The sequence below is a fragment of the Saimiri boliviensis genome, chromosome 4 (assembly GCF_048565385.1).
Source record: "Saimiri boliviensis isolate mSaiBol1 chromosome 4, mSaiBol1.pri, whole genome shotgun sequence".
NCBI lineage: Eukaryota > Metazoa > Chordata > Mammalia > Primates > Cebidae > Saimiri > Saimiri boliviensis.
Window position 1 is genome coordinate 43,414,545 of NC_133452.1, and position 27,423 is coordinate 43,441,967.

A 27,423-nucleotide genomic window follows, 5' to 3' on the forward strand; every position below is an offset into this window, starting at 1 on the left:
GTTTTAGCACGGAGTACATGTAGAAGATGAAGATCTGGAAATTGATTTATTTAAAGCTATTTAGACCTATTTACCACTTGGATAGTCTTTGACTTTCCAGAGTACTAGCATGAATTTTGAAAAACACTGGCTTAAATAACAAGGCATTTTATCTCACTGAATCATATCAGCAGAGATAAACAGTTCTAAGATTGGTTAATTCAGCAACCTAATGATGTCATCAAGGATGCAAGTTACTTGTAACTTCCTGATCTGTCATTCTTAGTGCAGATAATTTTCTCTCAAGCTAGTCTAGCATCCCTCACAGCGGCAAGATGAGAACTGTACTTGCAGACCACATACAGACATGAAATGTCCAAAGAAAGAAATAAACTATCTCTTCCTGTGATTATCACTTAAAACAGTGAATCCTTTCTCTGAGCCACCAAGCTGACTTCCCTCCACGTCTCCTTGGTCAGAATTGCATCACCTGCCTAAGCCAACCCAAACAAGGGAAACAACCATGATTGGCTTAAACCAAACACGAGTTGCCCCCAGGGCTGATGAGGAGGTCAGCATCTCTGTCCAAAGCACATGACTACAGGGAGGGGTAAGATATCCGAACATACTTGAGATTCAGTAAGGAAGGATAAAGGAAGTCAGGGATGTACACTGAATAACAACAATGGTTTCAGAAACATATATATTCAAAACCCAGGCAGAAAAATGTCAGAATGTTTACAACTGTGAATGGTCTTTACACTTTTCCTTTTCTTTATTTCTATTTACATTTTTTTCTAAAGTCTGTGATAATAAACACAAGATGATTAAAAAATTGCCAAAATACTTAATATATGAGATTATCACTGACAATATTTGAATGACTGTAGAATACCAAATTATGTATAAACATAAGACAAGCAGAGATTATATTTATATTGTTTTAAGACCCATTTATCTTATCATGATTTAAATATATTTTTATTAAATATTCACTAAGAATCTTTTGCTTCTATTGAAAATAAAAACAAGCTTATAAAGAAGGAAACACATTTTTCCAAAAGCCTGCTGTTGAAGCTTTGTGTAATTTGAATTATCTGAATCATAAAGTAATTAATTTTTACTCATAATTTTTTTGTGACAGGATCTCACTCTGCCATCCAGGCTAGAGTACAGTGGTACAATCATAGCTCACTGCAGCCTCAAATTCCTGGATTCAAGCAATCCTCCTACCTCAGCCTCCTGAGTATCTAGGACCACAGGAACATGCCACCACACCCAGCTAATTTTTTAAAATTTTTTGTAGAGACAGGGTCTTGCTGTGTTGCTCACACTGATCTCGAACCCTTATGCTCAGGTGATCCTCCCTCCTCAGCCTCCCAAAGGGCTGAGATTAAAGGCATGAGCTGCTATGCTCAGCCAAGTTTTAAGTACTACAAGTGACAGGTAAATTAGGATCACTGCTCTGTGACTATGCTTAAATTCTTTCTAATAACTAAAGTTTTGAAGACTTGGTGTAAAGTATATTTCTACTCTTTTGAAAGCAAAGCAAATAAGTTTATTAACATTCATTTCCAAAGCTGAAAGCGATGGTGAAAAGTTACCTATTTCATTCCCCCAACAATATTTTGAACTAAACATGCCAAGAGAAATAAGAAATAGCTGAGATTTTAAAGTCATTTAGAGCAGATTCCAAAGTTTGCTAATGCATTCTAAGTTATAAAACAAGCACAATAAGATTGTATTAATGTATCTGTGAGTCAGTGAACATTAGTGCTCAAAATTAATAAGGTCTTGTTGAGTGCACAAGGAGAAACAACTTCATAAAGAAATAATTGTCATACAAATGGTCAGCAGAATGTACCATCATTGAAATGGAAAGGAGCACAAAGAGAAGAGTGAACACTTGCTGTCAAGGGATAGGGAAGGTTTGGATTCTAATGTTTCCACTGCCTGGAAAGAAAGCACCTAACATCAGGCACCAAAGCAAACAATAGAAACAGCTATCTTTTACTGAGTGCATACGCTTTGCTGAGCACTGTGGTTTATGAACATTAACCCAATTGATGTCCCAAAATGCTAAGATAATGAAACTGAAGCAAAGAAATGGTTAAATGACTCAACCAAGGTAACAAAGCTGGTATGCCTCAGAACTGAGACTGGAACTCAGGCAGTATTTGTCTTTAAAATGCTGCAATATACTGCCTCAGCTATGCTAAAATATGGGAATATGGAGTTAGCATGGTACATTGAGAAAAAAAAAGATTTGATGACAAGGTAGATCAGGGTTTTAATCCTGACTATCACTTATTATCTTGGGCTAGTCTCTTAATCTCTCCAAGAATCTTTTATTTTTTTTTCTCTTCAGTAAAATTGGACAATAAAATCTGAAGGGCAAAAGACTTTGTAAGTTTTAGCGATATATCCATCAAGTACCTAACCCAAGAGCCTGGTCCAAAGAAGACAGTGATGATCTACTCTCAAAGAAGCACTTGAAAATACATAATCCTGAATTATGTATTTTCAAACAGACAAACACTATAGAAACATAGGTAAAACTAAATAGAAAGACAGCTATTACAAAAGCTTGTCCAGATAATGGGATCCTCTAACAATCATTATTTAAATGATAAAGTATTATGCAATCTATAAAAACATAATTTATTCTCTACACCTCATTAGTGACAACAATAAAAAATATACATGAATGCAAGGGATTAAAATAAATAGATTAGTCCTTAGAGTGATGTTACAAGGTTGGCTGAGTAGAAGATGGCCTTCTCATATACCACCATATCAACAAAAATTCTAAATCCATCCACAGTTAAAAGTGTGTCAGCAGGAGCATCAGGATTCAGGTAGGTGTTTATGAAACCCCTTCAGAGCTGAGGCCCTAAGAGGGTAATTTTGATAATACAGACAAACACCAGGTGTCTGATCTGCCCTACTCTGCCCCACTCTGCCTTCCTCCACTGAGGTTCCAGCTCAGAGCTGTTTACACAAGGACCCAAAAGAGACTCGCACATATCTTATGTAGGAAGACTCACCCATATCTCAGCCTAGTAATCTGAGCTTCCTTGACACTACCACCAATCTCCATCTAACAGAAGATTCTGAGGCAGCCCAGCCTAAGCTCTGGCCCCATCTGAGACAATAAGAATGACTCTCTAGCCACCATCCCACAGGAGATTCTGAGGAGGCCCAGTCTCAGCTCCAGGACCTCCTGCTGCAGTTGAAGAACTATGCTATCTATGCAGAAACTTGCTGGGCAACATGCACTCCTCTAAGCCAGGCCTTCTAGCCTCCATCCCACTGCAAATCCCCAGAGGGCTCAGTCTCAGCTTTAGAACTTCCTGCTATAGCCAGGAAACTATCCCACCTGTGTAGGGACCTTCCAGGAGACACACCCTCATCTGAGCCAATGTTGCAGGCCTACCAGCCTCTCCCAAATAGCAGATATGGAGAGGATTCCATCTCAGCTCAAGCCTCTCTGTTGCAGTCAAGAAACTACCCCCAGTTCTGCAGGGACATGCTGGATGAATAAGTCTGTCTGAGCCAATGAGATAGGCCCACCAGCCTTCTCCCCAAAGCAGACCTCAAAGGAGCCTATCTCAATTCCAGCATTCTTCACTACTGTCAGGGACCCGTTGTGACTGTGCAGAGACCTGCTGAAAGATAAACTCACCTAGACCATCAGAACAGTCTTCTGGAGACAGGTCCATGGCCAGAATGCCCACGAATCCCAAATATCATTCTTGGGTCATTTCCAGGTACACCTGAGCCAGAAAGCTCCATCAATCTTGGAGCCCTTGTGAGACTCATGATAAGCCTGGGCTTGGAGTGTTCTCTAGTGCCAAGATGGCTGCACTGGTCAAAGGCTCATGGAACACAGTGATTTGGCTTAGAATCCCTAAAAATCTCTCTGAAGAAGGACAGGCACAAACAAACCCAGACTGAAAAAAAACAAAATAAATACCAAATCCTTCAATGGGCAGTTATCTTTGCACTTCCATAAAGATAAAGAATATACAGGAAAATATGACTTCACCAAACGACAAAATAAGAAACTAGAGACTGATTTTAAAGTGTTGGAGATATGTGATCTTTTAGACAAAGAATTCAAAATAGCTATTTAAATGAAGCCCCACAAAGTTTAGAAAAATGCTGGGAATTAATTCAGAAATTTACCTAAGAAATTTAACAGAGATATCGACATATATTAAAAAAACAACAGAAATCCTTGAGCTGAACAAAATACAGGGAATGAAATTAAAAAATGCAGTAGAGAGCATAAAAAGCACAGTTGTTTAAACAAAATAAAGAATCAGTGACCTTGAAGATACATAGAGAGGCTATTTGAAGATACAAAGAGAGGAAAAGAATGTAAAAGCAATGAAGAATCTTATGGGAACTATGAGACAATATCAAAAGTGCAAATATATAGGTTACTGGAGTTAAAGAAGGAACTGAAAAACACAAAGGAGTCGAACGTTTATCCAAAGAAAAATTTTCCAAACCTAAAGAAAGATACAAATATCTAAGTACAAAAAGGTCAAAAGTCTTTAAGAAGATTCAACCCAAATAAAAATTCTCCAAGAGGCGGAGGTTGCGGTGAGCCAAGATCGCGCCATTGCACTCCAGCCTGGGTAACAAGAGCGAAACTCTGTCTCAAAAAAAAAAAAAAAAAAAAATTCTCCAAGAAATACAATAATCAAACTTTCAAAGGCCAAAGACAAAGAAAGGATCCAGAAAGCAGTAAGAGAAAAAAAGCAGATAACATATAATAAAGATTGAATAGGCCTAATAGCAGTCTTCTCAGCAGAAACAGGGCCAGGAGGGAGTGGGATGACATGGTAAGAGTACATAAAGGAAAAAAAAAGCAAAACCTACCAATGAAGAATACTGTATCCAGCAAGGCAACACTACAGAAATGAAAGAGAGATCAAAATTTCCTGGATAAACAAAAGCTGAGAGAATTTACCACTACCAGATTTGTCCATAAGAAATGCTACAGTTCTTCAAATAGAAAGAAAAGAATATTAATGTCATTGTATACTAATATTATAATCATGGTGTTTAAACTTAAACTACATCATTAATAAGAAGACTAAAAGACAAAACTATTAAAAATAATAACTACAACAATTTTTTTAAAGACAGGCAGTATAAAATGTAAATTACAACATAAAAATTCAAAACACGAAGAAAGTTCATGTGCATGGGTGTTTTTTGTTTACTTTTTTCTCTTTTGTTGTGCAATCAAAGTTAAATTCATATCAATTTAAAATAATAGTTATAACTATAGGATATTTTCTGTAAGCCTCAAAGCAAACACCTATAAAAGATACACTAAAATTAAAAGCAACAAATTAAAACATACTACCAAAGAAAATTGCTTAACCATAGAGAAAGACAGTAAGACAAGAAGAGAGGAAGAGAGGAATTACAAAACACAAGAGGTAACAAAACAGAAGTAATAAAGTCCTTACATATCAATAACAAAATTGAATGTAAATGGATTAACTTCTCCAATTAAAAGACATAAAGAGGCTGACTAGATTAAAAAACAAGACCTTACTATATGCTGCCTACAAGAAACTCACTTCACCCACAAAGATACACATATACTGAAAATGAAGAGATAGAAAAGGATATTCCATGCAAATAGAAGCTAAAAAGAAAAAAAAATAGGAGTAGCTATACAAGATAAAATCGATTTTAAGTCAAACACTGTAAAAAGATGTCTTAAAAGGTCATTATATAATGACAAAGAGGTTCATTCAACAAGATTATATAATAATAGTAAATAAGTATGCATACAGTACTGGAAAACTCAAATATATAAAGCACATATTAAGAAATCTAAAAGGAGAGAGAGGCTGTAATATAATAATAGTAGGGGACTTCAACAACCCATCTTTTTGTTTGTTTGTTTGTTTTATAGGCTTTTATTTTTTATGCTTTAAGTTCTGGGATACATGTGCAGAATATGCAGGTTTGTTACATAGGTATAAATATGCCATGGTGGTTAGTTGCACCCTTCAACCCATCATCTACATTAAGTGTTTCTCCTAATGCTATAAGTCCCCTAGCCCCCCACCCCATAAGAGGCCCCAGTATGTGATTTTCCCCTCCCTGTGTCCATGTGTTCTCATTGCTCAACTCCCACTTATGAGTGAGAACATGCAGTCAACACCCCATCTTAAGCAACAGACAATACATGCAGGCAGAAAATCCACAAACAAACATTGGACTTAAGCTATACTCTAGAACAAATAGACCTAAGAGACACTTAAAGAACATTACATCCAACTTCTCTTCAGCAAATGAAAAATTCTCCAGGATGGAACATATGTTAGGCCAAAAAGCAAGTCTCAACAAATTTTTAAAAGTCTAAATCATGTCAGATTCTTTTCTGAGCACAACAGAATAAAATTAGAAAGCTAGAGGAACTTTAGAAGCAATACAAACACATGGAAATTAAACAACATGTTCCTGAACAACCAATGGGTCAATGAAGAAATTAAAAGGAAAATGTAAAGTTTTTGAATAAAATTCAAATGGAGACATAACATACCATAACTTATGAAATACAGCAAAATGGACACTAAAAAGAAATATTATAGTGATGGAGGTATACATCAAAAATATAGAAACATTCCTCTTAAATAAATTAACAATGCACTTAACTAGAAAAGCAAAAATAAAGCAAATCATGATTAGCAGAAGAAAAGAAATGTTAGAGATCAGACCAGAAAATTGACACTATAAAAATATAAAAGATCAACAAAATAAATAGTTGCTTTTTAAAATAAGCAAAATTGACAAACCTTTAGTTAGACTAAGAAAAGAGAAGACCCAAATACATAAAATCAGAGATGAAAAAGGAAACATTACAACAGTTACCACAGAAATACAAAGGATCATTAGAGACTACTATAAACAACTAGATGTCAATAAATTGGAAAACCTAATATAAATGTGAAAATTCCAAGGCACATATAACCTACCAGGATTAAACCAGTAAAAAATAGAAAACCTTGACCAGACCAATACTGAGTAATAAGACTGAAGCAGTAACAAAAAGTCTCCCATCAAAGAAAGCCCAGAACATGATGGATTCACTACTGAATTTTACTAGACATTTAAGAAAGAACTAATACCAGTTCTTCTAACCTATTTCCAAAAAAAACTGAAGAGAAGGGACTAGAAAAATAAGACAAAAACATACACAAATATAAATCTACAGGCCAATATTCCTTATAAATAGAGATCCAAAAATTCTCAAGAAAATATTAGCAAATACATTAATGGGATAATTTACTATGATCAAGTTGGATTTCTCCCAGGGATGCAAGCATGATTCAACATAATCAAATCAATAAACATGACATATCCTATCAATAGAAACAGGGGCAAAAAAATGATCATTATGTTGATAGATACTGAATGATTATTTGATAAAATCAACATTCCTTTATGATAAGAACCTTCAACAAATTGAATATAAAAGAAGGATACCTCAACACAATGAAAGCCATATTTGACAATTCCACAGCTAATCTCATACTGAAGGGAAATAACTGAGAGCCTTTTAAGTAAGATCTCAAAAAAGAAAAGGATGCCCACTTTTAACACTTTTATTCAATGTAGTACTAGAAGTCCTAGCAAAGAGCAGTCAGGAAAGAGAAAGAAAAGGAAGGCATTCAGCTGGGAAAGAAAGAAGTCAAATCATTCTTGTCTGTGTAAGACATGTTCTTATATTTATAAAAGCCTAAAGTCTCCACCAAAAAGTCTTAGAATTTGTAACCCATTTTAGTAAAATTGCAAGATACAATATCAACATAGAAAATCAATAGTTTCTATTTGCTAACCATGATCAATCTGAAAAAAAAAATTAAGAAAGCAATCTCATTTATAATAGCCATAAAAAAATACAATGCCTAGGAATAAATTTCACCAGGAAGTAAAAAGTGTTTTCAAGAAAAGCTCTAAAACACTGATGAAAGAAATTGGAGGATACCAAAAAATGGAAAGATATTCTGTGTCTATGGATTGGGAGAATTAGTATTGTTAAAATGCCTATACTTCCCAAAATGATCTACAGATTCAATACAATCTCTATCAAATTACCAATGAAATTTATCAAAGAAATAGAAAACAAATTCTAAAATTCATACAGAACCACAAAATCCAAATAAAAAAGCAATTCTTAGAAAAATTAAAAAGCTGGAATAATCACACTACCTGTTTTCAAATTATATTACAAAGCTGTAATAACCAAATCAGCATGGTGCTGGCATAAAAACAGACACATAAACCAATGGAACAGAATAGAAAATCCAAAGATACATCATGCACTTATAGACAACTTATTTTTGACAAAGGTGACAAGATCATACACTGGGGAAAATATAGTATCTTTAATAAATGGTTCTGGGAAAATTGGATATTTACATGCAGAATGTATACAATATACAAAAATCAGCAAAAATTGGATTAAAGACGTAAATGTAAGAACTGAAACTATTTTAAAAAAAGAAGAAGAAGACAAGACAAGTGGGATTACATCAAGCTAAAAAGCTCCTGAACAGCAAAGGAAATAACTAACAAAATAAAAAGGTAGCTTACAGAATAGGAGGAAATATTTGTAAACTAGCTGTCTGTCAAGGAATTAATAACCAGAATAGATGAGGAATTCAATTCCATAATGAAAAAAAAGTAATTTGATTTTAAAATAGGCAAAAGATCTGAATAGACATTTCTCAAAAGAAGACATTTAAATGGCCAACAAGCATATGAAAAAATGCTCAACATGTCTAGTTATTTAAAAAATGCAAATCAAACCATAAGGATATATCATCACACCTTAATTAAAGTGGCTACTATCAAAAAGGCAAATAATAATAATAACAAATGCTGATGAGGATGCAGAGAAAGGTTAATGGTCATACAGTGGTTGGTGGGAATGTAATGTAGTACAGCCATTATGGAAAACAGTATGGAGGCTCCTCAAATAATTAAAAATAGAACTATCCTATGATCCAGCACTCCTAGGTATACATTCAAAAGAAAGGAAATCAGTATGTTGAAGAGATATTTGCACTCCTGTAGCTATTGCAGCACTATTTACATTAGCAAAAACACAGAATCTTCCTAAGTGTCTGTTAATAGATGAATGCATTAAGAAAATGTGGTATATAGACACAATGGGATATTCTTTAGTCATAAAAAAAGAATGAAATCCTGTCATTTGTAGTGACATGGAGGGAACTGAAGTTAAAATGTTAGGTGAAATAAATCAGGCACAGAAAGTCAAATATTGCATGCTCTCACTCATATGTGGAAATTTAAAAAGTGGACCTGATAGAAGTGGAGAGTGAAATCATCATAAACAGGCCGGGAAGGTGCATTAGTACATTATCACAGTGCTATAAAGAATACTATCTAAGACTGGGTAATTATAAAGGAAAGAGGCTTAATTGACTTGCAGTTCTGCAGGCTTAACAGGAAGCATGGGTAGGAGGCCTCAGGAAACTTACAATCATGGTGGAAGGGGAAGGGGAAGCAGGTACCTTCTTTACAACGCATCAAGAGGGAGTGTGTGCAAGAACAAGGAAGTGCCACTCTTTAAAACCCTCAGCTCTTATGAGAACTCACTATCATGAGAACAGCATGGGGGAACCAGCCCATGATCCAATCACCTTCACCCCACCAATCTCTTCCCTGACATGACACATGAGGATTACAATTCAAGATGTGATTTGGGTAGGAACACAGAGCCAAATCATATCAGAAAGAAAAGGGGAAAGGGGGTAGATGAAATGAAGTTAGTTTAATGGGTACAAAAATGCATTTAGAAAAAAGAAATGCTAGCATTTGGTAGTATAGTAAGAAAATTATAGTTAATAATAATCTATTGTATATTTCAAAATGCTAAAAAAGAAGAAATTATAATGTACCCAATATAAAGAAAAGATAAACTTTTGAGGTGAGGTACATCCCAATTACCCAGATTTGATCATTGCACATTGTATATATGTATAAAATTATTATATGTAACCAAAAAAATCTGGACCACTATGATATATTTTAAAATACAAAAGAATCAAAGAATAAAAGGGGTTACAATAAAGATTTTTTTTCCTCTGAAATAAATAACTTTTAAAAAACAATGACTGTTTTCAGATATAAACAGAAACTTGGGATTACTACATGTTAAATTACTATATTTACACTTATCTTGTCAAAATATCTCCAGTATGCTACCTTATTCCTAAGCCAAAAGTAACCTAAGTACTGCAGGCCCACCCAACAACAAAATAAAACCCAAAGAACTAATGACATGAACTATAGGCAAAGTAAAACCTATTTTTATATTTATTGGCTATAACAGGAATTGAAACCTCAGAACCTGAGGAGCTCCCTTTTCCTTAACCCTAAGGGAAATGATTAAGTAACAATTTTCCCATTTTCTGTAAAATTTTATTGGGAAACATAAATGAAGATTTGAATGTTCATGGATTCAATTTTTTTCAACTACAAGAGATTTTTGCCTATAAAATTGGCAAAGATTAGAAAAAGCTAGTACCCCAGCCTTCTTCAGAATTGGGGTCTACAATTCTGATTCTTCTCAGAAAATTTTAGTTAACAACATGAGCTGCAATTTAGTGAACACTAAATTGTGAAGCACTGTCTTGAACACCTCTTAAATGAAACTCATTAACCTTACCATTGCCCATTAAGTCTGGTATCATTACACAGAAGGAAACTGAGGCCTATAGAGGGTAAAAAATTATCCTGCATTTAACTGCTTGGTAAATAAAAAATTAGCACAGGGGTGTGTCTGACCCTGCAGTCCAACTTTTAACCCCTTTACCAAATCCCTTTTTCAACTTTTTAGCACTCAAAGGCTCTACTTTCAGTGGCTCTGTGGCAGAAATCAGAAAGAACCAACCCTTCTCCCCATCTACAAAATAAATAAATAAAATGAGAGTTTATAAGCTCCTATAATTTTTTTTCAATCGGGAGATAGTCATTGCTTTCACCCTTTTCCTTTCATGTTTCAAATGTACTTCCTCTAGACAGAACAGCTGGCTGATTTGAATATAATAGCTAGATGCATTTAATGCATTTCCTCAACCGTAAAATATAGCATTGATTTAATAAAAAGTCTTTGGTAAGAAAATCAATCAGTTGTCAGATTTATTTTGAAATTGGTTGCAAGATAATACATGTATCTGGGAATCAAGAAAATGTGATAAACAACAGTTGCTATATAGTGGTTGACTTAACAAAGCTTCAGTTTGCAAACTTGTCTATATGCTCTTTGAAGGCACAAACAACTTTATTTCAGCCATTGTGAACTGTATAATTGTGAACTGGATAATTGCAAAGATGAATAACATTTTCCAGAAACAATTTTATCACATAAATCAAATCATTTTGAACAGAATTTAACAGGAACAGAAATTTAAGCTCATTTCACAATAGCACTGATCTGATTCTAGTTGTTCCACATCTTTACTAACTTTGAAAATTGCCATTTTTTATTTCAGCCATTCTAGTGAGTATGGAATGGTATCTTATTGTGGTTTTTAATTGCATTTTCTTTAGTACTGTGATGTTGAATCCATTTTTATGTGTTTAATTGTTATCGTTTTGGTTTTTTTCTTTTCTGAAGTGCTTGTTCAGATCTTTTCCCCATTTTTTATGGATTTGTCTTTTTACTGTCAATTCGTAGGAAATCTTTATTCTAGATGTGCATCTTTTGTCAAATGTATACATTGTGAATATTTTCTCCTGATTCATGCTTCACTTATCAGTTCTTTTTTGTTTCCTTGGGGCATGGGGGAGGTTGGTGATATCTTCTAATAAGTAGATTGTTAATTTTGATAAAGTTTATATTATGAATTGTGTTTGGTTAAAATTCATGCTTTTGTATCCCCTTTAAAAAATCATTGCCTACCTCACGATCACAAAGACTTGGGGTTTTGTAGACATTTTATGGTTCTAGCTTTTATTATTATCTGTCTCAAACTAAATTTTATTTATGATGTGAGGTAAGGAGCTGAGGTTCAACTTTTCTAAGTGAATAGCCAATTGTTCCATTGCCATTTGTTAAAAAGACTCCTTTCCTTTAATGAATTTCCCACTGACTGGGTACATGATGGAAAAGCAATTTACTGTAAATACATTAGTCTATTTCTGAGCTCTGTTCAGTTTTCTTGACCTATTTAATCTATCCTTACCCCAACACCTCAGTGTCTTGATTATTGTAGCTGTAAATAAATCCTAAAATAAGGTAGTGTAAGTCTTTATGCTTTATTCTTTTCCAAGATTTCTTTGGCTATGCTAGATTCTTTGAATTTTAATTTAAATTTTAGACTTTATCAATTTCTTCAGAAGTTTTAGAATTTATCATTTCTTAAAAAATTACACTGAGACTATGATTGAGATTGAGTTGAGCATGTAGATCAGTTTGGTCTTCTCAACAATATTGAGTCTAACAATTTACAGACATGATATCTATCTATCAAGTAGATCTTTTAAAGTTTTTCCAAGCAACACTGTGTAATTTTTAGTGTAGAGTCTCGCACATTTCTCATTAGAATTATTTTCAGATATTTGATTTTTTTTTTACTGTATCGCAAATAGTATTATTTTTCAAGTTTTCTTTTCTAGTTGTTAGCTGTCAGTATACAACAATTCAATTGACTATTTTTTTTTATCAATCTTGGATCCTGGAATTTGGTTAAATTCACTAATTATTTCCAAGAGCTTTTTTTGTGGATTCCATAGAGTTTTCTTCATATATGATCACATCATCTACAAATAAAAAGTTTTATTTCTTCTTTTCAAATTTACATGATTTTCTTTCTTTCTTTTTCCTTATTGTACTAGCTAGGACTTCAGTATAATGTGGAAGAGAAGCGATGAGAAAGGATATCCTTTTCTATTTTAATCTTAGGCGAAAGTATTTCATTTCACTACTAAATAAAATATCAACTGTAGGCTTTTTTATAGATGACTTTATTGGGTTAAGCAAGTTCTATTTAAATACTAGTTTGCAAAGAAATTTTTATCATGAATAGGCATTGACTTTTTATAAAAGTTGGATGAATTTTTTTTAATACTTGAAATTCAAGATTTAAGATTATTTTTCATTAATATTTCCCAGCACTCTATGAGCTCTTGTAATCAGAAAGCTAAAGGTCATGAGGGACATATTCAAGGTTCAAAGGTGGAATTTGAAACTGTGTCAGCAAATAAAAAGTCAAGGGAATAAAGTGATTAAACATTACAAATATTTGTGGGTGATATTTAACAAAACTCCTGTAACATATATAAAAGATTCCTAGAGAATAAAAATATCATTTCACAATCAACTTGAGTGAGATGTCTAAGTCAATATAATTAAAACAGCAATTTTCCTAGGTAATATTTAATTGTAATTTGTTAATGTTTAAGTCAACATTTTGTAGTCACCTGGAAGATGCAACCAAAATACTACATTGCTTTCTTTTCCAAAATCAGAATTTGACGTAGCTTTTCAGTTCAACATCCCACTTCTTGTATCATTCTACAATTCTAAGAATTCAACTAAAAAATTTGGCTGTTTTTGAAGTTACATTTAGGTATTTTGTAGATCCCAAAGCAAGGTGTTTTCATAATTAAAGAAAAAAAAAGAATACAGCATTATCTTAAATGTAGATAAAGTCAAACAAAGTTATAGTTACTTTGTGTCCAAGATACATCTGACTTTATCAGTCTAACCAAAATAAGCAGGGATGCTCTGCCCTCTGTACTGTAAACCAGTAAGCTGCCTATATTACATTATTTGGTAAGCTATGAAAGATGTTTGTGCTCCTATAAGAAAATTATAGAGCTCCAAATCTCACAATTAAAGTAAAGCTTTGAAATTAAAGCATTTTCTTCAGAAGGATATTTTTAAATGCACATGTCATTATGGAGGGTGATATGATTTGGCTATGTCCCCACCCAAATCTCATCTTGTATTAGAGTTGCCATAATCCCCACGTCATGGGAGGGACCCAGCAGGAAGTGATTAGATCATGGGGGCAGTTTCCCTCTCTGTTCCCATGATAGTAAGCGAGTTCTCATGAGATCTGATGATTTTATAAGCATCTGGCATTTACCCTGCTCACACTTATTCTCTCTCCTGCAGCCCTATGAAGAGGTGCCTTCCGCCATGATTGTAAGTTTCCTGTGGCCTCCCCAGCCATGCAGAACTGTGAGCCAATTAAACCTCTTTTCTTTATAAATTACACAGTCTGTGGTATTTTTTCATAGCAGCATAGGAACAGACTAATACAAAGGACTAACTAAGCCCTAAAAAACCATTATCTTAAATTATGGTCTGATTTATTTTTTCAGCAAGCTTTTACCCTGGGAAGCAGTAGGCAAGAGAATAGAAGAACAATTAGAAAATTAGAAAATTAGAAAATAGAAAAATTAAGTATTGATGAACAGAAGAATATTTTAAAATTAGAAAATCATAGCAGTACGATAAAACAAGTGACTTCTCCTTAAAATACACAGGCTCAACAGATATGCAATATGTATATTAGGCGGATATTGAGAATAGCCTGGGGTCAGGACATGCAAAGAAAGCCTTGCTCCTTACCAGGTCATTGCTCACCATTCCAGAAGTTTAAGAGTCCACTGAAAAAAAGAGCATGAAGAGTGCCAACAGGAGATTTGTGATGGCTTCCTGGAGAAGACTGTAGGAGTAAAGATAAACTTTGCTTACCATAACAGCTTTCCAAAACTAGTCCTACTGACTCTATCCTTCACTTAAAAATAAACCTTCATTACCAAATAAATATTTGAATAAAGGAAAAAATATGACTTATTTCCAGGGGATTGCCTGCAAATACTTCCCCTACTCACCTACCATACTTCCCCTACTCACCTACCATGCTTTCTCCTTTCTCTTGACCTTCAACATCTACAATTACTCTTTGAATTAGAACAATGTTCTTCAAACTTGAGTGGACCATAAAGAAAGATGTGATCTCAAAGACCTACAATGTTGATATTACATATACTTAAAGTTGTTTAACTATGTGCAAACACAAAACCAAGTCTGCCCCTCTTTTCTGCTTGATCCCATACAAGCTGCTGTCCTTGTTTCATGTTTCATCTTTTTGGGCAAGTAAATTCTTTGTCAGGCTGTCTCTGGTTGCATTTAATCCTAGTTATTATGCAGCCTCTCTTCTTAAATACTTTTCCTCCGTATTGATACACCAGAGAGCCAGGTTCAGATTCACCCTCCTCTTGGAACCCAGGGAGTCCTCCTATAACTCTGGCTGAGTCCACAATATTTCTCAGCTACTTTCCTTCAGTTGAGGGAAACCAAGAGGGTCTGAAGGAACCTAGAGAAAGATGCAGGGTGAGAGAAAGGGTCAAACAAATGATTGCCATCAAGGGAAATAGGCAGCCTCAGTCTGCATCTTTACCATATTGGCTGTATGATTTGCCATTCTGAGCTTCAGATTCCTCACCTTTAAAATAAATAATAACAATAGTGGAAGTATTATATGTAATGTTTCTGGAATAGCATAGGAATTCAAAAACCATAAATGCTATCGTGATTATACTCTGAACTTCAAAGTAAGAACATTGTCACCTAATGTCCTAAAGCTTCTATTTAGCTAGTCAGCGAGCAATATTTATTAAACAGTGGAAAATTGGAGAATATATATAGTATGCCCCCTCCTTGCCTTCAAGTACTTAGTTCAAAGAAAACCTCTAGTCTATTTAAATTACAATTTCTAGAGGTATAGAAAAAACTAGAAATTGAAAAGCCTGGATTCTTAGCATAGTTTGCACTGTGCATTACCTTTGCTTTATAAGCTAATCATTTGACAGTTCTGAGTCTCATATTACTCCTCTTTAAATTATTTAAAGCAGAGATTATGTTTTGTGGTATGCCTACCTCAAGGATTATTATAAAGCCAAATAAGATATATTAGGGCACTAATAAATGTAATTTGTTATTATTAGTGATTTTCAAGAACAAAATGACACCTCATCCAATTCTCTCATTTTACAAATGGCAAAACAGAATCCCATAGAGGCCTAGTAGTTAGTCCAAAAACATACAGCTAGAGCTGAGACTCACACTAAGGGTTGAGGTGCCTCTCTCTCAGGTTGTTAGCATCAGCTTCCCTCCCTCCCACCTTCCTGCCTTGCTTATTGTCCTTCATGCACTCAAAAGATGAAGCGCTCTATAAGTGCTGACAATTAATCTAGAATTCTTATTTAAAATGGTGAGCTGATAGCATAGGAAAGTAATCAGAGTTTAGAGTCAGGGAGGTTTTCCTAAAGATGAGTTCCCAGAGCAGGTGCTCTGCAGATCACAGGATCTCATTTCAATTCCCTGTCCAATATCATTATTTATGAGCACAGCAATAAACTACCCTAGTACTTAGCACTCCCTGGGACCTCTTTAAAATGCCCTCCACTCTTCTAAACTGCCCAAGAAGGCTAATTAGTGAGGCTATCTGAAATCCTGTACTCTGACTGTTCACAGAGCTGCACACTTTGGGGACCTACCAATTGTTTCCCGCTTTTCATGAGGTGGCTTATTTTGGTCAATGCAATACCCCAACCCCTCTGCCCACTCCTGAAAACTCTCACCCCAGATCACTTGGGCCTTATTTGCAGAAGAAACTTTTACTTGCAGTACTTTTAACTTGGAGTGCTATTTGGAAAGACTCAGCTCATAAAAAGTCTTACAGTTCCTTTGTTGGCCTTATCATGACCTGAACATTTTGTTAACAAAGCACCCTGTTAATGTTTTGACCACAAGAACTAATGTGCTTGGGGTTGATGGTGTTGCCAAAGTGATGCTTGTTCCTAAAAAGGGAAAGTTTTAATTCTATTTTCAAAATAAGTCATCTTACCCCTGCTATATTAGGAAATGTCATCAATCAGTCTACGAAGCCTGCGGTGGGTGGATAGTGTTGGAGGGAGGGGTGTGTTAATTCACTTGTTATTCCAGTTTTCCAGTGTCACAAACCTCACCTCCCTGTAGGGGGCAGGTGAAATTCCAACAGCCCCAGTTGAAATGGGCCTGAAATTGGCCTTTGAATTACAAAATATACAAAGGCATTCTCAGTGGGTGCAGCCAGGCTGATACCTAGTGACTGCGCAGAGATTGCAAAATGAAAAAGGTGATCTAAGGGTCAAAAGACAGACAATGATTCAATTCATTATTTCCTGGACAAAGTCATTCTCAGCTCAGGAAATCACCAGAGTCCTAAAAGTTCTCAGAATAATTCCTCTAAGAGAAAATGTTTAAAGCTGTCTGCCTACCTGCATGAGAATGAAGGTTGTAAGCTCAAGTCAGGAGGAAATGTAGTGCAGTAGTGTACAAGGTGTCCCAGGCAAGAAGCTGAAATACCTGGAAAAGGGTCACACTGCATGGTGGGTTTGGGGGAGTCAGGGGTCAGGCTACCATACTGATCTCAAGCACAGACCCCATAAGGGAAGATGACAAAAAGAGATCCTCAAAAAGAGGCCACTAAGGCCTTCAACAATCAAACCCCGCTAGCCCCGATGCATGGTAATGCAATCCCGTACCAGGTCTTCCTGAGTGGTAAATCCAAATCCTCTTGAAGAAGAGACCACCAAGAAGTGGGAAAAAAGAAGAAATGCTACCCAAGTCAGCAAGCCTCTATTAATAGACAAACTCCCTTCAGTCCTTCTGCTTTGTGAGGTTATGCTGATTATCACAGTATCCCCCTATCTGTATCTCCAAAGAACACCTCTTCCTTCTCCAAAACCTTTCCTTCGACCCTGAAAAGACATATCTTTTCCTCTCTTTTGTAGAAATGTTCTCAATCCCATTCTGCTTTGATAAATCTGTGCATTCTAGAGTTTATATCAATATGTTATACTTACAGTCTATAATGTTACAAAAGTTTTCATGTTTTATATGCTTTATCTGTGAGTTTGTGATATAGCCTGTTTAATCTTTATCAGTTTGTAAATCCTTTAATAGAACTGTCTACAATTTCTTTTGAATTTCTCTCTTTAGACCAAAGAATTCTCTCTTGAAATATCTGTTTTTGACAGGATGACTTGCTATGTATTTGGCAGACTGTATTCCTTAACTCTAAGTGTTAATTTTAAAAATCCATTAAAATAATAGAATTAATAAAGGCAGGGAAATAAGGATAATGAGAACTTTGTCTCAGTAAGCTGCCTCAGTTGCCTCAGCTCTCCTGAAAACAGGCCAGATATTAGAAGATTTTACACTCACAGAATACTAACATCAATCCCAATCTTGGAAAACACCCTCTTCTTCACCCCCAGAGCCAACATGGCTGACAGTGTTTTCCATTAGCAATCATAATCGCAATCCCACTGTAACAATGGTGCCCTTTGCTTTTAAATCGGAGTTCGCCTTGGGCAATTTACATTCCTGACCTTTTAAGGTAAAGCCTTCCCACTCCTTGGTCCAACCTACAAAACTCTTGATAGGTAGGAGTCTGTATTAGGGTAAAAACAGTTGGTAACATGACCCAAGAGGTCTAAATTGAACAGAAACTTCTCTATCACTGGAAGAAATCAACAAAAGTTAGGTGATAATCTTAAGCAAGGCTGTTGTCAGGGGGATTTATAAAAGGGGAAAGAAGTGGGACTAACACTTATCACATGTACTTCTAACTATTAGGGTGTAGGATTATGAATGTCTTAACAAAAATAAGATGATATAGGGGATACATTTCTACCAGTCTGGGCATGCATTGAGACAGAGGAAAATTTCACCCAGACACAAATTCTTAATTCAAAGCAACAATTGGAAGTGAAAACATTTCTATTATTAACCTGACAGAAAAGATTCAAAAAATAATCTAGAGCAAGATTCCAGTAACATCAAGCACTAAAAGAGTATTATGTTTTTAGCCAGAAGTAATCACTAAAATATTCCTTTTTTAAAAAAAAATCCTCTTTCTAAATGTGTATCCTATTTATGGAACAATGAGCAGTTTAAATCTTGAGAAAATTGTGTTCTTGTAAATACTTATTACGTAAATAATAAAACATAAAGTGAAATATAATTTGTTTTAAAATTTCCAAACAAAAGATTTTACTGCTTAGGGAATGCCCTTTGCGCTTTAAACTATTAAATTAAGTTGTGTAATTAGTTGGGCTTTGTCATCAGAGCCATGTTTCTATTACATGAAAAGACAATAGGACAGAACTGTAGTAGTCAGAGTAAGACAAGCAATTCCCATGACTTATAAACCACAGAACTGTGTGGCCAAGTGACTGAGGCATCAGCACCTGTCTTAGGCTCATATCACCACATGCATAAGCAGCTGATGAAGAAAAACAGATAGTAAGTAACTCATTGATTTGAATATTGTTTTAAAAGCATATGAATCATTCTTTTTCTACATGCAATAGCTATGACCTAAACTCACTACATTCTTTACAGTAATCCACTTAAGAACTAACATGTTAGGAAACACTGTGTTTATAACTCTAACACTAAATTCTCCTTGCCAAATTTTCCCTGCATAAATTTTCCTGGCCTCCTGGTTATAAACATGATAAACTATACATCTTTTCTAAATTTTCCTTGTGTTCCTTCTGAGAACATGATAGACTATATAATGAATGAAGGTGATACTAGGTTCACCTGGCTAATGGCAACAATTACTATGGCTTGAGTTTTAAGGACAAGGTATTTATCACCTGTACAGAATATTTAGCTCTCTGGTACAAATTCTGATTTGAATGGCAAAAAATATACTAAGATATATTTTAAAAAATTTTTAATACATATTTACAATAGGTAATCCTTGTAGATCATCTAAGATGACCAAATAAAATATTTCTTAAAATAGAACCTCATGAGTCAATGATCAAAAGATACAATGATTAAAGTTTTGTCTATTGTATTTTTTTCCTAATTTCTTGCATTCCAAACTACCTTTTCAGCCCTTTATCATGTAGCATATTCTATTTGAACAAAGGAAGTTTGACTCAAGCATATTGATTTATTATAGTTTACAAATAGGTTTTTCTCCTTTCTTGTTTAGAAACTGGTTTGACAGAATTCAATATACTCTATGGATATAGTCCATAGTTGAAAAAAATTCAATAAAAGCATGAATTTAATTTGTGTGTTTTAACTTTTTCTTTCTTAATTATTAGAGATCAATAAGTTAAAATGCGTTTATATTTTTTAAGTGTTTGAATCTTATAACAATGTTTCAGAAAACAGAAAAAAAATCATTTTACTTGCTTGAATGCTAAACAAATATCTTCAAAAAGTATATACTTCACTTTTATTTGTGAGTTGTCTTATAGTTATTCTTTGCTACATGTGAAATCTGACATGTGGTCTTTCAGTTTTGTCATCCTATCTGCTCTTGTACTTTAGTTAATATTATTTGGTAGAACTACCATATTTTGATTTCTTCATGGTAAGTTTATCTTTGGAGAAATGGGAGATTAGACAATGGGAATGAACAGTGAGAAAAGTAGAAAAAAACTGTCCAATATGGTATCCTGGAAGCCAAGTGAAGAATGTTTCTAAAAAGAGGACAGGATCAACATTGTCACATGCTGCTGATTTGGTACAGTAAGAGTACTCTGATGGGTTCAAACAAGTTCAAGCAGAGCAGGTGTATATAACCATGTTCTTTCTAACTCCACTTAAATAACAATACCGAAATTTTTAGAGATTTGAACCCACATAGATAAAGAGAATGGAAGCAGAGAACTCAACAGGTGAGCAATATTGACAGAAAACTGAAATTCCAGACCAAAAACCTAGACTATTAAATTTAAATGTTTACACTAATAATGTAACTGCCAACCCCTTCCATGACTAGATCCCAGAAGGCTGCTAGCCAGGTTTGTTTCCTCCCCCAAGCAGGAGAAAAGATGAAACGGTCTGGGGTCAAGTAAAAAGACCTATAGACACCAAATAAGTTGGTTTTCTCAGTTTTTCTACATGGTGACCCTAAGGAAGCATGCTTCATACATACTTAGGATTTCAATCAACTTGTCTTTCACATAAGGCAAAACAGAAACCATCTAGCATAGAAGTCAGAGTCTAAAATGCACAAATAGAATAAAGTTAACTTAGAAGAGATAGTTATATTGTATGAAGAAGAATATAGTCACAGCTATGTTTCCCTGGGAGGCAGACTTTGAGATGGGCTTGAGCATGCAAGATGTTTATTAGGGAGTCACTTTGGAGGGGACAAAAGCAGGAGTGGGCTGGCAAAGAAGTCAAGCTGCAAGGCCAGTCGAATGACAGCCTCAGCCTCCGTCTCTGGGCTAGAACAGCCCTTCAGAACTCTCCCACATTGGGCCAAGATGGCCAAGCACTCAGAGCCCAAATGGAACAGTCTTTGGATGTGGGCTACCTCAAAAAGGGAAGGGGACCTTCAGCAACAGGTCTTTCCTTGAAGGGCGACCTGAGTGTTGCATCCAGTGTCTACCACAAAGACTTTAAAGAAATTGTAATAAATAAGTTTAGAATGCTAAATGAAAGCACTATTCCATCTGATGAAATAAGAAAATAATGTTATATATATATATTTTTTTACATGGAGTATTCTGAAAATATAAAAGGGCTCTTGAAATTTTAAAATATAACAGTGAAGAATTTTTCAAAATTCACAGAAAAGGTGGAAGATAAAGTTAAGAAAATCAGAAGATTAAATTAAAAGAGAACAATTTGGGAAATAATTTGAATAAAATGAATTTTTTAAATTAGAGAAACAATTCAGAAGGTCAACTATGTAAACAATGGGAATTTCTATAAAGAGAGAATTGAGAAAATGAAGAAATTGTCAACTAATACACAGAAATAACACATACAAATATTATAAAGAGTGCAGTGTTTCAGACTGAAAAGTTCCATTAAATCTTCAGTACAGTAAGTAAGAGAAAAAAACATATTTGAGGAGAAATTTCAAATTTTCAGAAATAAAAGATCCTAAAGGCTTCCAAAGAGAAAAGTAGATCGCATGTATAGGATTAGGACTTTAAAAAGGAGTGAACTTTATTATAGCAAAGTGGAAGATAGAAAATAATGAAACAACATCCTTAAAATCTTGAGAAAAAAATAATCTTAATCCAAAATACCATATTTAACCTTACTCTAATAAAATGTGAAGATAGAAACAAGACACCTTCCTCTTACTCATCTTTTCTTAGCAAGCAACTGGAGAACGAGCTCCAGAAAAGGGGGAAAAAAAACTGGAAAAGTATATGATTCAGGAAACAGAGGCAAGAGAGAAAAAGGTTGAAGAGAATCCTCAGTCTGATAGTAAGGGGAAGACCCAGGACCAGAGCTTGCGGTAGGTACAGGGAACAATCAGTGTGGGAGGAGGCAGCCAGAGGGCTTGAGGGAAAGGGGATGGATACACCGAAAAGATGAAACTGATGGATCACTTACTATATTTGTATTGAGAGAGGTTGTATACTTTGGATTTCAGGGATGAATCAGTAGTAGAAACAGAAAAATCAGCTAGTGAAAAAATAATGCTATTTTTCATTTAGGAAAGCAAAGAGCTGGAAAAAAAAAGGTCACAGCCCCTTCTTAGCTCGGCTATGTACAGTATTTATACAGTCATAATGAAGCAAACAAAGAATATAGGTTAAACCAAAAATAATACTTTACCAGCATTTAGAGGCTGAGGAAATAGGAATTATATATTAAGTGGTGTGGGGAGAGTTGATAGGGCTTGATTCTTTTCTCCAATAAGGAAGCAGTAGAAAAGACCTAAAGCTTAATCGCACATATATAAGAAATTAGTATAAACATGTTATTTAGCTATTTGGAATTAGATGCCAGAAGAAATAGCTAAACAAATTGAAATTTGTAGCATCTGCACGTCGAGAGTTCGGAATAGCAAATGATGGAGCAGAGTACTGCTGTTTTGCATTATCAATTTTATAATCCTTTTTGACTCTATATACTATATACCTGCATTAAATCCTTCTCTATGTTGATAAAAATTGCTTCTTCCATAATAATTTTGCATCCAATATTTTTGAAAAATTTGGTTTATGGTGCTACAATTCAGTCCAAGAGGAATTAACCCAAGTTCAAGCACCTTTTATGATACCTGGGAAGGAAGAAATCAGAGAGTTGATGGTATTTCTACTTTAATGATTTGATTTCCCATTTCAATAATTAATAATTTTCTTGACGCTGATGAAATACAATGACTTTGTTCCTATGTGACCCATTTTACCCTTCATCTCAGCTAACTTTTCTTCAGCCACCCTTAAACAAGAAGAAACATCTGTTGAAGTCTAGGTAAAATTAACTTTAATTTTGGATTCTTTCCAAATTCTGCATTTAACCTGGATGAGTGAATGAAGGGTAGAAGGACCGTCACATTCTCATGTTATAATTGATGTTTATGTTGGGCAAGTGAACACGATTCATATATCAAGCTGTCAAGTATTGTCACCTTAATAGAGTCAACAATTAAAAAGAAGAATTGTAACAATCATTTTAATGGGCCTCTTGTTCATTAATTTCATGGAAAAAACTAAAACTGATTTGTGAAAATAAACTACCCATACTTTGCCTCTTTCTCTCTTTTTAAAGTGATCCATCAACTAGACCATCACAAGTGTTTTGTAAATCTATTTTATTCCCTTCATTTTATAGGAACATTAGATTATGGATCCAAGTGGAGAAAATGCCGTTGTCTGGGTTCCTCTGATCTCATTTTACCCATAGGTCACAGAAGGCATTCAAAGTTCTTAAAAGTGCACATTATTAAGAAAGAACTGAATTCTTTTTTCTAGACAAGATAACCCACCACCTCCCTCAAGTGGTCAGTTGGATTCGTTTTCTGTTTCCAGAGCTGACTTGTAGTTTATTTCCAAGAACCATAGAGTCATGTATAATGGCTGGATTGAATGGACTTTTTTTTTTTTAAGTAAATTGATTGGCCTTTAGGGTGAAGTGTGCTGACTATACTGAATTGCATTATATTTTCACTTCTCTATGTCGAAAGAAAAAGACACAACCAGGGGCTAGCAGTTATTTACAGGGCCTGCCAACACAGGATTGCGTTCACTCTAGCCTTCACCTTTTCTGCTAAGAGCTGAATCCAAACTTCATCATTTTGACTTCCTTAAAGTTTTGTACCAACTTCTTTTTCACTAGAGCAAAGGTGCCTGCTTCCTGAACAAATTGGCCTTTCAGTGATTACACGTCACTCACCAAAACTTGCTTAATGATGTTATTTCCTAATCAAAACTGAAAACTTTTAAAAATGTTTCCTCAGTTAATCTCTGAGAAGGGGGATAAGGGGTAGGGAAAGGGAAAGGAGACCCAGGCTGTCTTTCTGATGAACAACAGTGAGTAATATTCTCAGTGTTATCTATAGTCAAATCATTTTTAGGGCATTTCATACCAAAAAATCATTTCAAGAGAAACTTTTACAAAAGTCATTCATTGCTTTAAGTAATTAAGGCTACCTTTAGTTCTAACAATCCCAGAATAAAATATACCAACAAGGATGTCTGCAGAGTAAACTTGAATAAATATATATGAGTTGATGATATATACAGTTTCTAATGGTAACTGAGTAAAATTCCTTTTCTGTTATGTTCATTCCTCAGGTTTGTGAAAGGATGAAAGGAATGGGGAAATAAGTCAGCTGGGAAGCTAGGTATTAAAGCAAACACAATTGAACAGACTTTTGTTGCCTTTAGTATTTGAATAACGCTTATCCAAAGTTTTCAAGTTGATTTAGATAACCTAGCAATCAGCTAAATCAGATATTTGAGGGCAGTTTTTAGCTTTTTCTTTTTTAACCCCAACCACAAAATAAACTAACTCGTACTACAAAAACAGTCAGCCTCTCTGGTATTTTGGCTCCCCAACTCACATCTTGATTAAGTCAAACCCCTAGGAATGAAAAAATATCTGCACATGCACACGAAACTTACTAAACCTATGTCAAAAAAAGGGCCAAGTGTGTCAGGTTAGAGAGGATTCTGGACACTCTAATCTCAAAATAGATCAAGCTATAGCAAGGTTTAATTCTTCTACACCTTGATCTACTGCTAAGCTCCTCCAGTTACTCTTGACAAGAATACCTGGATTCAGTCACTGTCCCAACGCTAAAGGTTTGAAACAGTAGGGTGGACAGACACAGGAAAAGTAGTCAATGATACAAAACATTCCAATATGTGTATCCTACTGGCTGAAGGTAATATGTTAATATCATAGTTGGCTAGTTTGAAGCCAACTTGGGAAAGCTGCATCAACTTTGCACATACAATAGGCTCCTTTTGATACAATATTCTGTAAGAAATCATTTCTGAGCTTTGGTTGTTATCACCAAGAATGAATGTGGTTGGGACTCACTAGGGTACTCCATTCCTGTCATTTTTCTCTCTGTGTCTCACTCTGCTACTTCTCAAAATGCTCTTGCTCTCTAACTGTCTTTTCCTCTGAAAATTCAAAGGCACAATTACAGCATGAAGTTGCAAAGTTTTTTTACTTTCACCTGCAAAGAACTAACAGGCAAGGACATTCGGGGTGGGGATATAGACCGAAGAGAAAAATCCCTTTAACTAGATATAACCTTAGTTGAAGAATTTTGACTTCTACTCAAGAGATCTGTGATTTTCAAAGGAACCAAATACTCCAAATACTGTTCCTATTTTACAAAACAGAAGACATTTATATTAGCTTCCAGGGAATAAACACCTCAGTTTATTCTTTGTGTAAAGTGCTAAGTGCCTTATAAGCAAGTGTGGTTAGGAACAGTGTTGCTTTAAGGTCCTGAGATTGAGAGAAACATCAACATTTTCTTCATTATTTGGGTAGAATGCCATAATGAAATTTTCATATTTTGGTAAATTAAAGGGCATGGTAGCCAAATATATGTCAAGAAGTACAGACTCAAAAATTCACACCCTAAAATGTCTGGCAGCTTTTTGTGGGCTTCCTGACATTTAACCAGCAAAGACTGTAGATGTGTCTGAAATAAGACTGTTCCTTTGTTTTCTGTGACTTAGACTTTTCTGGGTTTGGAGTCTTCTGGCTTTGGAGTTAGTAAAATAAAGATGGGAATGCTTGCGGCTACACCTTCACCAGCACTCCACCAGTGGCATTCCTGAGGGTAGCCTTTGAGGAGTGGGTGGCGGAGGGGAGTGAGAGGCTTCAGAAAAGGGAGGAAGGAACATGTGTTGCCAAAGCCAGTGCTTCAAATGAAAACATCAGGCTCTAAGACGGAACCTGGGATTCTGTGTGTCCAGCAAGCTCCTAGGAGCACACTTGTGTAGACAGGACCTTGGATCAGCACTTCTCACACTATCCGTTGAGAAGAAATAGCTCCCCCACCCACACAATCCTAAGCAGGACTTGTGTTTCCCAGACATTCTTCAGGGGCAGAGAAAGAGGCCACAGTGGCATGACACACTAATCATTTCTGCAGCACACCAGGAACCAGATGCACCATCAGAAATTCTGCTGGTTTCCAGGATGGCTGTATGAGAAAAAAGACAAAAAGAATTCTTCACTTTTGATTGGGGCATTTAGTCCATTGACATTTAGGGATAGTATTGTTATGTGTGAATTTGATGCTGTCATTTTGATGCTACCTGGCTGTTTTGTTGGTTAGTTGATGCAGATTCTTGATTGTGTTGTTGCTTTTTTACCATTTGGTGTGTTTTTGGAGTGGCTGGTACTGGTTGTTCCTTTATATGTGTAGAGCCTCTTTCAGGAGTTCTTGTAGAGCAGGTTTGGTGGTGATGAAATCTCTGAGTGCTTGCTTGTTCACAAAGGATTTTATTTTTCCTTCACTTATGAAGCTGAGTTTGGCTGGATAGGAGATTCTGGGTTGAAAGTTCTTTTCTTTAAGGATGTTGAATATTGGCCCCCAGTCTCTTCTGGCTTGTAGGGTTTCTGCTGAGAGATCTGCTGTGAGTCTAATGGGCTTCCCTTTGTGGGTAACCCGACCTTTCTCTCTGGCTGCCCTTAGCATTTTCTCTTTCATTTCAACCCTGGTGAATCTGACGATTATGTGCCTTGGGGTTGCTCTTCTTGAGGAATATCTCTGTGGTGTTCTCTGTATTTCCTGGATTTGAATATTGGTCTGCCTTGCTAGGTTGGGGAAGTTTTCCTGGATAATATCCTGAAGAGTATTTTCCAGCTTGGATTCATTCTCTTCTGACAAGGGGCTGATATCCAGAATTTACAAAGAACTAAAGCAGCTCTACAAGAAAAAAACAAACAAGCCCATTCAAAAATGGGCAAAGGATATGAACAGATACTTTACAAAAGAAGACATACAGGAGGCCAACAAACATATGAAAAAATGCTCATCATCACTGGTCATCAGAGAAATGCAAATCAAAACCACATTGAGATACCATCTCACACCAGTTAGAATGGCGATCATTAAAAAA

At 35.3% G+C, this 27,423-nt stretch overlaps 1 protein-coding gene across 2 annotated transcripts in view; it reads right to left on the bottom strand.

The window, feature by feature from the left end:
• TRMT11 (tRNA methyltransferase 11 homolog) overlaps window positions 1–27,423 on the bottom strand; it is a 291,709-nt gene that overhangs the window by 75,862 nt on the left and 188,424 nt on the right. The window contains exon 13 of one of the 2 annotated variants that reach the window (XM_074397505.1): window positions 14,627–14,723. The exons of the other annotated variant lie outside the window; for it this stretch is intronic. Coding sequence (XP_074253606.1) covers window positions 14,631–14,723 — 93 coding nt within the window. The 3' untranslated portion in view covers window positions 14,627–14,630. The remainder of the gene's footprint in view (window positions 1–14,626; window positions 14,724–27,423) is intronic. 2 annotated transcript variants of the gene reach the window in all.